The sequence below is a fragment of the Pipistrellus hanaki genome (assembly GCF_964339955.1).
Source record: "Pipistrellus hanaki genome assembly, chromosome: 18".
Lineage (NCBI taxonomy): Eukaryota > Metazoa > Chordata > Mammalia > Chiroptera > Vespertilionidae > Pipistrellus > Pipistrellus hanaki.
In genome coordinates this window covers 17176106-17188198 of record NC_140520.1, presented here as the reverse complement: position 1 = coordinate 17188198, position 12093 = coordinate 17176106, and the positions used below count along the sequence as shown (strand labels likewise).

The window sequence follows — 12093 nt, the reverse complement described above, 5'->3', positions numbered from 1 at the left end:
ATTGGGTCTGAATAAAACTAGATGGTGAAGCCAAGTAACTACTCTCCAAAACAAGTTCTCATTTTCAATTACTTCCAACTGATACTGTGTACTAGATTTCCTTCTCTATTGTGGAATCTAAATAATTTATAAATTGGGGGACCATTTTTACTAATAATTGCAGTGGAGGTCTTTAAACAAGTATTTGTTAGATGCTTTCACAATCCAATTTCTAGACAATGGAAAGCATTGAAATATTTTATATCACTTTGTAGATAATCATTATACTGCCATAATTCAAAACCCTAACAGCAAAAACTATACCATGAAAATAATTTGAGATACTGCTACCACTTTAACCCTGAGGGCCATAATTTTCAAGATTATAAAATGATTCTGCTTGCATTCTAATTAAATAGAAATTTATGACTGGATAATATGTAGCTTGTTTTTAAGATGCATTTAAGTTTTATTTAATAAATATTATATTTATCAACTGCCAAATTTCAAAGCAGGCAAAACTAAGAATTTTAGCCTATGAGGTATATTTACACTAGAAATGTTTGATTGTGCCAGATCCACCGATGACCCTTCTCAGAAAATCAACAGCTCCTGTGTAATGACTCACCCCAAAATGACAGCTTACCACAGCATACTGGACAAGAAATAGGCAACTAGTCCAAGTCACAAGTAAGGTGACCCATACTTGTGACTTGGACTATTGAGACTTATTTCAAAGTATGAGCAATCCTATTTGGCAAGAGCTGTTGATACTAGAGTTGAATGGTCATAGTATGTCTCTCTGAAATATTTTAGGCCCTGTGCAAAACAAAGCTACAAAGAAGTAGGTCAAGAAGTAAGGGAGAACACCTAATTCATAGAGTAAGACAGAGAGCAATATAGATGAGTCTCTTTGGCACTACATAAGTCTCCTTTCCCCCCCATTCATAAACACATTTAAATGCAAACAATAAAAATAACTTAATCCATTAATTCTTTGTTCCTTTTTTCCTTCAACAGATTATTTCTTGTGTATCTACAAGCTGAATAGGTATATGGCAATTCACAAAAGAAACATGGCTTCTCTTTTTGGAAATTTATAATCTAGGGGAAGAAATAGAAATCTGAAAAATAATACACAGGGTGCTATCAAAGAGAGTAAAAGGAAGGACCTATTTAGAGATGGGTGGTCAGGGAAAGCTTCTTAGAAGAAGTAACATTTAACCTTAGATTTGAAGGAATTAGCCAGGTAGAGTGATGAATACACTCTAGGCATAAGGGAAAGACTGTACAAATGGTTTCAAACTGAGCAGATCTTAAGTGTTCCAGAAAGTAAAAGAGGGCCAGTGTTGAAGTACAGAGAGGAAGAGGAAGATTGACCCTAGGACACCACTGGCAGGAAGGAAGAGCAAGAATACAGGCCAAATGAGATGATGTGAGGTTTATTCAGTGGGAAACCACTGAAAGGTTCTAAGTAGAGGCTGATATAATCTGTATGAGTTTTATGAAAATCTTTCTGGATGCAATGGAGATTAATAGAATAAAAGATTCAGGGTGTCAAATGGAAAAAACATTTGGGAGGTTACTGAATAGGATATAATACTGGCTTGGAGACAGAAAAAGATTTCAAGATCTATTTTGGAATTAAGAATAGAGTTAACATATGACCCAGCAACCCCTCTCCTGGGTATATACCTGAAAAACTCAAAAACATGTATGTACCCCTATGTTCACTGTGCATTATCCACATTGGCCAAAACATGGAGATAACCAATGTGTCCTGCAATGGAGGATTAGATATAGAAGATATGGCACATACACATAATGGAATACTATCCAGCCATAAGAAAAGATGAAATACTGCCATTTGTGACAACATGGATAGACCTTGAGAATATGCTTAATAAAGTAAGTCAGTCAGAAAAAGCTAAGAACCATATGATTTCACTCATATGTTGGATATAAAACTGAAACTCATGTCACAAACAACAGCGTGGTAGTTGCCAGAGGGAAGGGAGTGGTGGGGGTCGAGGGTGAAGGGGGCCTAATATTTGGTGATGGATGATGATCTGACTTTGGGTAGTGGGCATACAGTGCAATATATAGACCTTATATCATAAAAATGTATACTTGAAGCCTATATAACCCTATTTACCAATGTCACCCCAATAAATTTAGTTTTAAAAAAGATCTATTTTGGAAGCAGACTGAATAAACTAGTATTTCTAAATATGTTCAATTATAAAGTGCTGAGAGATACATACATATGTAGTAAAAAGCATGCAAGGGAATGATAAACATTGAATTCTGTATAAATGGTTCCTCTGAAGAAGGCCAAGTTGGGTATTGTCGGGAAGATGTAGTAATACACACAGCTAATCTTGTTGTTACTGTTTTATTTCTTAACCAGAAAGGTAGAGATACACACAGAAGCTCACTATATGTCTTAATCCTTCTCTTGTGTGTTTTAAATATTCAAATCTAAAAATAAGAGAATATGTTTAGTAATTTTATTCAATCCATAATACAGTTTACCTGCCATGAGTTTTTCTGCAGTAACAAATACTAAACGTAACTTTAGTTATTCCAATTCATGATGAACTGTACGATTTTTTTCCTATGAAAAAAAATCAGTCACCCTCTAACTTTAAGTCAGTGATCTTTATGTTGATGAGGTTACTGTGTATCTGGTCTTTGTGAGTCTTCAGAGTCATGCGGGTCTGATTTTATTATAATAAAGTACCACTCCTTTTTATTGCAGTAAATATATACTTTTATTTTAAAGTACTAGGTTTAACATGCTTACTTCCCCATTGATTGTTTTTTTTAAAATAATTATTACACCCTCTATATGCCTTAAATGTTCTCTAAAGGTACCAAAACCTACATCTAGAACAAACATTGCAGAGAAATGGTTATGTAAGCATTGCCTGAATAAAGCACATAACAGAAATATTCCCAGTCACTCCACAACATCATGTCTCCAAGATGTTCTGTGAAGTGTGGAAGCTGCACAACCAGCCATACTTCCCTCTAACCACTACATTAAATGAAAACATATGTTGAATAAAACATTACCTGAGATGATCCATCAGCACTTCCTATCCAGAATTCAACCACTTCTCATCACCTCCAGTGCCAATAAAGTGGTCCAAGCAGCCCAGATTACTATAATTGCCTCCTAATGGTCTCCATCTCCTCCCACAACAGTGAGACTTGTGTGATCATATATCAGAGTACGTCACTCAACTCAAAACTCTCCAGTGGTTCCCCATCTCAGTCCAATACAACCTAAATTCTCTACAATGGTCAAAAGGTTCTATTAAAATCTGCCACATTTCTCTTCCTTCTTTTGTTTTTCTTCATAGTACTTATTACCTTTGATCTACCACACAGTCTACTTAGTCATTTGTTTGTCATCTGACTCTTCTATAAGGATACTGCTGTATCCCCAAACGTTGAATGGTGTCAGCATTTAATATATTTTTGTTGAATGAAAGAATAAGTAAATATTCCTCTAAAAATCACCAGAAGCACAAGCACAATGGCTCTGCCATTTTAACCATTTTAATGGTTCTGCTTCTTGTGTAATGACAAAATTAATGAAGACACAAGAAAGAGCTGTAAACAACTGATGTGAGAACCACAGTTTGTAGGTGGGAAAGAAGTTAGGGTCCAGAAATAAGATTTTAGAGTTTTTTCTATTCCTGAAGATTTCTATTGCTAAGTGAAAATTTAAAGTAGCCTATACAGTATTTACTGCTTAGTCAAAAATCTCTTCCCTATTCTTGTGGCCAATTACTACTCTTAAAGTTTTTAGAAGTTTTATATTTATGTTAGAATTCTTAATCTTCCTTAATCCTTAATCAGCCCATTCTGATGCTTTTTATATTTAATGTATTACTTGATAAAGATGTTAAGTAATAACATCTGTAGTAAGCATATTGCAATATATAACCAGCATATATCAAACCAACAGATTATATGCCTCAATCTTATAAAATGTTATATCAATTATATCTCAATTTTTAAAAATTGAACATATTACTATTTGAGGGAGGAAAATGGGACAAAGAGTAAGAATATTACATAATAAATCTACTCTTCAGATAACAGCTTTGAAAAGTTGCCTTGAAAGGGGATTATACCTGGTGGTATTTAATAAGATATTTTTAACCTTTTTTTTCCCATTATCCTAAGAAGAAAGGAGAGGTAAGAAATAAACTTGAATTTGAAATATCAATGATTTCCTTTAATTTCATGAAATACCAAGTTACTATATAAAGCTGAATATATTTGATACTCTAAAAATTGAACTATCTTGGAAGAGTCAACTTCAAACCCCAGCTGTCAGTTATCATGTCAAGTTAAAAGAAATACTGTTTTCCTTACATCTTTGAAAGAAGATGGAAAAAATACTTTTGGAGGACTATTTAAATCACCAAACAAAAAATAAAAATAGAATGGCCTAGCCAATTTGGCTCAGTGGATAGAGTGTCAGCCCTCAAACTGAAGGGTCCTGGGTTCAATTCCAGTCAAGGGCATGTACCTTGGTTGCAGGTTCAGGTTCCCCAGCCCTGGTCAGGGTGCATGCAGGAGGCAACCAATCGATGTGTCTCTCTCACATCAATGTTTTTCTCTGTCTCTCCCTCTTCCTTCCACTCTCTTTAAACATCAATGAGAAAATATCCTCAGATGAGGGGAGGGTGGAAAAGGAGGAAATAGAATGAAACTTCCATTAAGGTCAATGGCTAAAATTTTGATTTTAGCAGATACATCTCCACTGGGAATGTGGGGGTTGGGTGGACAAAGGTTGTTAGAAACCAGTTTTGGCTGTTTTATTTTTTAAGAGAGCAGATCCCCAAACGTTGAATGGTGTCAGCATTTAATATATTTTTAATATATTAAATTTAATATAATAAAGAATCAATAGCTACTTGACCCTTTCTTAAGAATCTCTGTAGTCAGCTAGTTAATTGAAGAAATTGAGAGCAACTAAAATTCTACACAGGTAGAACTGAGGATAATATTAACTGAATATTTACTGTATAACAGTCACAGTGCTAAGTACCTTATTATTCATAATTTCATATAATCATTTACATAAACCTGGGAGATATTGTTAGCTTCATTTAACACATGAAGAAACTGAGACATATATAGGTCAAGTAACATGAAGGTGATATAGGCAGGGTTAACTAAAATGCCAAATAGCTTAACTTCAACATTAAATGATCTCTATGTTGCTTCTGCTCTGAGTGTGTTGCTAGATTTTTTCCATCTTCTCTCATAAAAGCACAAAAACGATTCTGCTCTTCGATCCACTCTTAGTCCCATCCAAATACAACTTCAGAGACCAAGTAAATGACTTCAGTTATCAAATGAATTGTATTTTGTTTCATATTCATGAACTCTAATCTGCTCCAGAATCTGCTCTCTTAAAAAATAAAACAGCCAAAACTGGTTTGGTTCAGTGGATAGAGCATCGGCCTGCAGACTGAAAGGTCCCAGGTTCAATTCCGGTCAAGGGCATGTACCTTGGTTGCAGGCATATCCCCAGTAGGGGGTATGTAGGAGGCAGCTGATTCTCTCTCATCGATGTTTCTAACTCTCTATCCCTCTCTTTTCCTCTCTATAAAAATATATATATATAAATAAACCAAAAACCTGCCCTTGACCATAAGGAAGACTTTCAGTGAATAAAAACAACAGAAATTGAAATGTACAGAATATTTTGGAAAACTGCTTACTGGCATCTATAAACTTCAGTGCATGGGTGCCCCAACCCAGCAATTCCAAAAACGTGGTATGTATGCTTACCAAAAGACTAGTGCAAGAATGTTCACAGCAACACTATTCATAGTAGCCCTAATCTGGAAATGACCCAAATGCCCTTCAACACGAAGAATGAGAAAACAGAGGTTTATTCACAATGAAACCAACAAACCATGGCCACATGCAACTACCTAGATGAAACTCACAAACATAATGATAAATGAGAAAGCTAGACAAGAAAGAGTTCATATTGTGTGATTCCATTAATATACAGTTCAAAAACAATCAAAATTAATCTATGGCATTAGAAGTCAGGATAGCAATGACACTTCAGAGGAGTAATAACTGAAGAGGCAGTAAAGGGGAGAAGCGCCTCTGAAAAGTTTTTTAAAAATTAACACTTTTCCATCTGAGAATTTCCTACCCTTCCATTTGTAACTAAACATAATTCATAACTATCAAGATTTAAATTATTTCCTTAACAAATAGAGGATATGACAAAAAACATAAATGGGTAATTCTACTAGTATAGTAGTATGGTACCATAGTCTTAAATAGAATAAAATATTTAGACTATTTTATTACATGTTGAAAAAAATAGCTTTAGTATAAATATTTTATTAACTACAAGAAGGAAATGGGCAAAGAGAAAACACAGACAGGCAGGAAATAAAAGTTTATCTAAAAATTTCCTTTGCAAAATAATACTCTGACAAAGATGAGTTAGTGGAAAGAACAAATATCCTGAAGCATACTCCAATATTGTTCCCAACAAGGTTTGTTTTACAAAGCTACTTTGCTCTGTTAAGGTTTGTTATTTATTTCCCTGGTTAACATAATGTTGTGATTACAACCTACTCCGTGTTTTGGAGAGCTAAGCTATGCAACTTCCTAAAACAGCTATAGCGCATCAGTTTAAGAGATGGAAAAGTGACATCTACCTACGATGCTCTTATTAATTTTCATGAGCATTAAGATCTTTCAAACACGGTGATTATGAATCACAGTTGACAAGTGATAAGAAGCCTTATAAATTTTCTTTTCTTTGCTGTCAATGTTGCTAATTTTTCCTAGCAACTGACATTGGAAATTCAAGTGTTTTCAAGATGAAATTTCCTAAAAAACTATATATCTGGGTTCCAGAAGACCTGTGGACAGTCTCCAATATAAGGTAGAGATGACTTTAGACAGTCACCATTCCAATCACATTGTTCTGACTTTGAATAAGACTTTAGCTCTTAATTCTGCATTCTTCCTTTAAGGTTAAATTTAGATAGGCATTTTAGAATCTAATTTGTAAGTAAAACAAGTAGAATTAATGTGTTATCAACCAGGTTCTCTAGCTGCTGTGCGTTCAGAATGTGGGAACTTGTTCTGTGACCCCCAGCAAGATGCTTGACCCTTCTTTATCAAAATATGTTGCAAATCTTTAAAAATCTTACCTGCCTACAAAATGCTCTGCACCGTCAAGCATTGTAAACTGCCAACTAGAACCTTTGAACCCAGCTATACTTACACAAAATGGCCCCTGTCATAGTAGACTGAGATATAATAATCATGCTTTATACAGCTGATTCATTTTATCTTTTCAATTCTTGCTTTTATAATTAAATTTCTAGTGTCTAGGGTAATTAAAATAGACTTTTCTTTTAAGAAAGAGGGAACCTTATGTAAGAAAAGTAATACAGTAATACAAAACTGCCTAGATTTTATTAGGTTATTCTTTTGACTACTCCAACTTTTAAAGTTAAGACAGCTATATTTTTATACACATTTATATTCCCAATTACAAGATTCTTCTCTCCAGCAACTTTCTATCACTGCTAAGACTCAAACATTTTGATGGTTAGTATATGAGGTATGTATATGTAATATTGCTTATTTCTTGAAGAGAACAAAGGAAATAAATGTAGTCATCTAAGAAATTAAAAGCAATAAAAGAAATAAATACTAGAGATACCTAAGAAATTATGAAAACTACTTTTTTTGAAATATTTTACTATCTGAAAATAAACCTATATGATGCAGAAACTTTGTCACTTCTTTATTATCTGGATGGAGTCTCAAACATCATATACAAACAGAAATCTTATGAATTGGGGATTTAATTATTATAAAACTTTAACTCTTGGCATATAATTGCATTATTACTAAAAACACCTGATTCTAAATTATTTATTTAACTTTAAAGGTCCTTTATATTAGTAGCCCATTATTATACATATAGATTTATTATGAACTTAACTATGCAAATTTAGTTACCTCATTTTACTTTGTAGAAATTATATAAGCTATAATTTTCTCATTTCTCACAAATAACAAAATTTCAATTAAAATAGTCTTTACTAAAAATTCAAATAGAACTTTTTGGTCAGTACTTATAGCTTATGTCACAGGAAAGAAGAAAATGAAGACAACTTAAACCACTGTGAGCAGAAACAATGCTCTTTCTCTTTGGGCTTAGGTCTGAGAGAGGGGATCACTCTACCTCACAGAGCAGTAAGTCAATGATGTGGAAGACCATGCAGAGCGGGAACTTGGCGGTGAAAAGAGTGAGAAACCACTGGGAAGCATACATATGGGCCTCCAGGTTCAGGTCACAAAAGTGGCTGTGCAGGTCCGGTAGCTGCTCCTAAAAGTCAGAGGGGAAGATTTAGTGGGCGGAACATGGAAGAAGCTTTATTTCCTGCCACAACTGCCATTTATGACAAGCTTCTTATGAACATTTTTCATTTTCCTGAAGTAATTCATGAATTGCATAACTTCACTGAAGCGAGGACAGGAGGTGAGGATTAGGGACAGACTTGTTAAGAACAAGTAACAAAGACCATCTCCTGCTCACTTGACTGGTCTTGTTTCCGGGGAAATGTTTGCCTGCCTCCTGGAGAACACCGTGACCGCAGGGTCACGTGACAGAGCCCCCTTTCCGGGGTCACATTCATGTCTCCTTTACATCTTCAACCTTCCCCACCCCCAGATCCCTCTTGTTCAACTCCTGACTAGCTGGAAAAGAGATGTACTTGTTGTCAACATCATCTGGCTTTTATGCTATCACTTCAGTATATTTTTTGAAACTTAGAAAAGGCCAAAACATAAGCAATACTTTAAAAAACTATCTTTGGGACCTTAAAATAATGGCAAAGTACAGAAACTGCAAGTGTATTATGTATGAAATTGAATGTCTCCTTAAAATGTCTTTGTGCTAGTATTATCTTTTTGCCCAAGTTATACCAGAAAATGCATTTCAAAAGCGTGAAAGGCCAAGTACACAGCATTAGTACAAAATTCCCATAACTGAAAGACAAAGGCAAACATAAAAGCCCACTTTCATTTTGTTTTCATAAGCAGACCACAAAACAAAAAGCCCACTTCTTGTACAAGATGCTCTTTGAAAAACACCCAAATGTGCCTATCTAGTACTTTAACTGGGGCTCAATGGTCATCCGATTAACAGACAGAAGGTGCTAACAGAAAAATGTGCTTGGGTTTGTTTTGTTTCTTTTGTTAATCCTCACCCCAAGATATTTTCCATGTTTTAGGGAGAGAATGAAAGAGACAGATAATCATAGATGTGAGAAAGATACACCAATTGGTTGTCTCTGGCACATGCCCCAACCATGGCCAGGGATCAAACCTACACTGCAAGTATGTCCCCTTGATCAAAAATTGAACCTGTGACCTTTCAGTGCACAGGCCGGAGCTCTAACCATTGAGAACACTGGCCTGGGTGTGCTTGGGTTTCTTCACAGTACCATGAATTTGCCATTCAATTATCAGGTACAATTATTTGACCCTCAAAGTGCTTAAGGATAGTGACCTTTAAAAAAAAATATAAGCTTTTATAATAAGATGAAAATCGAATAATCCCAAACAAAACTTTTCTTGGAAGAATTAAATCTCTAAAAAAGAGCCTATAGCTTTAATGCCCTTAGTTACCAGATCCTCTTCCTTCTTTCTTCCTCACAAAGCCCATTTGTCATTGGACTTACAGTTTATTTGACATCCTTCCACCCTTTTATTTCTTCTTCCCATTTGAGGACTCCCACCCTCCTACATTCCCTCCTCCCAGGAAAGCCGTCCTTTAGCTCACTGCAAACTCTCCGTCTCCACTCCCTGTTCCCACAGTCTCTTACTGGCTTCACTTCCCTTTCCAAACACCTGTGGATCTCCAGACAGGTCATGCCAATTAATTCCTGCCAAGATCTTCTACTGCCACATCCCACTAACCTTACTCCCCAAACATTTCACTTTTCCCCAATATGGAATAAATCCCGTCATGAATTTTTTTTTCACATTTCTCTTGCGTTTTCAATACCTCATAAAGAGAATACATAGATCCATTATAAAGGTATGATTTCTAATCTCAGTGGAATTCCAAAGCTTATTTTTTTTGTCAGCACTAATCAATAATTTTGCCCTTACAATCTTTTTTATTATGTAATATTTGATATAAATATGTTCCTCATATGTTTAAATTTATACATACATATTATAAAATAGGAACAACTCTAAGATCAGGAAATTATGCAGGATTTTTTTTTAATTTTTATTGAATTTATTGGGGTGACATTGGTTAATAAAATTATATAGGTTTCAGATGTACAATTATATAATACATCATCTGTATATTGTATTGTGTGTTCACTATCCAATGTCAAGCCTCCTTCTGTCACCATTCAACTCTCTTTTACCTCTTCTATTTCCCCTACCTTCCCATTCCCTCTTATAATCATCATACTGTTGTCTGTGTCTAGGAGGTTTTTTCCCCTTAACCCCTTCATCTTATGTGGGAAGATTTTTAAAATATGTCTCCACATTAAAATATTTTGCATGTTTTTTACCTCCTATCAATATCTTTCTATCTTTTCAAAGTATTCTCTATATGTAGACCTAAATATGGTATGGGTACCCATGATAATTAATACAGAGAAAACTCTGAAATATTTCAATTTTTACTCTGTAAATATCTTTATTTATTTACAAATAATATTCAATAATCTCTTCATTGACTTAACTCATTATATTCTCATCCAAAGTGTATTAAAGTTGACTATTTAAAAAGGACGATACTTTTTCAAGTGGTCAAATGGTTAAACAAATATTTTACAATATTAACACCAATGTAGATATTGGTCAGAAACCAAATCCATATGCATTTTCTGTAGAATTCCATTAAATTTTCATAAATCATGATTGTTCATCAATCTTATTAGACTTTTCTGTAACACAACCAATCCCTGAGAGATAAAAGCCCCAAACTTTTATTTACCTGCAATAGTCTCTCCAACTGATAAAATTTGCAATGAAGATCTTCAAAATTGTTTTTGTAGAGATCTCGTAAACCATAGTCATACATGATTTTCACCAAAACACAGAATGCTTGTTCTTCTGGCATCTACAGAAAAACATATATACAGAGCATGACTGAGTGGCATTTGGCCAGAATGTCAGACATTTCCTTCACGTTGTTAATCTTCTACATTAATAGCTGAAGGCCTGTAATGAATGAAGTGCTTCAGAGCCAGCCTTCTGCATTGTTGCAGGTAAAATCTGTTTTCACAGCTAGTAACTTCTTCACTTGAGATGATCTTCTCTCTTTTGTTAATTTAATCATCCTTCATTTATTCATTCACTATATCACCTTAAAAATAGGTAACACAGCCATGTGATTCAAAACTAAAAACAATGTAAAAGTACAAAAGGCAGAAGTCTCACTCCTCTCAATACCCAGGACACTAACCCCTGTGTCTGATCCCATCACTTTTGCATAATTTCATAACTACTCTTAATGTCTTGTGTATCCTGCAAATGTTTCTCTATGCAAGTAAAATAATTGTATTTCTTATTTTATTTTTTGCCTTTTCTATTGTACATAAAAAATAGCTGGCTTTTTTCCTCAGTAATATTCCCAAAGAGGGATTGCTTGATCAAAGGATAAACACATTTTTAGTTTGGATAAATAGTGCAATACTGTCCTCCCAGAATCTTCTTAGTGTTGCTATTTTTCTTTCTATAAAAAAACAATTTCCAGAAAAAATCTTGTGTGCTTCTACCATTAAGGTTCAAATGACCAATAAAATCTAATATACCCTCCCAGAAGTATTTTTTGTGAATAAAGAATAAAGTCTGAAATCAAAGAAACAATCTCTAAATTGTGGTGGGATTGAAAAGTACAGATTGGTAGTTACAAAATACGCATGGGGATGTAAAGTACAGCACAGGGAATATAGACAATAATATTGAAATAACTATGCATGGTGCCAGTGGTCATTGGAAATAACAGGAGGAATACTCTGTAAAGTATATAATAGTCTAACCACTATGCTAATACAGTATAAT

The 12093-nt window shown here is 34.4% G+C and overlaps 1 protein-coding gene across 4 annotated transcripts in view; it reads right to left on the bottom strand.

The window, feature by feature from the left end:
- The window catches only part of RABGAP1L (RAB GTPase activating protein 1 like), a 367897-nt gene that overhangs the window by 135532 nt on the left and 220272 nt on the right, over positions 1-12093 (bottom strand). For all 4 annotated transcript variants that reach the window (XM_084865199.1, XM_084865197.1, XM_084865196.1 and 1 more), the window contains exons 16-17: positions 11024-11149; positions 8243-8386 (exon numbers count right to left, since the gene is read on the bottom strand). In XM_084865199.1, coding sequence (XP_084721325.1) covers positions 8243-8386; positions 11024-11149 — 270 coding nt within the window. The remainder of the gene's footprint in view (positions 1-8242; positions 8387-11023; positions 11150-12093) is intronic.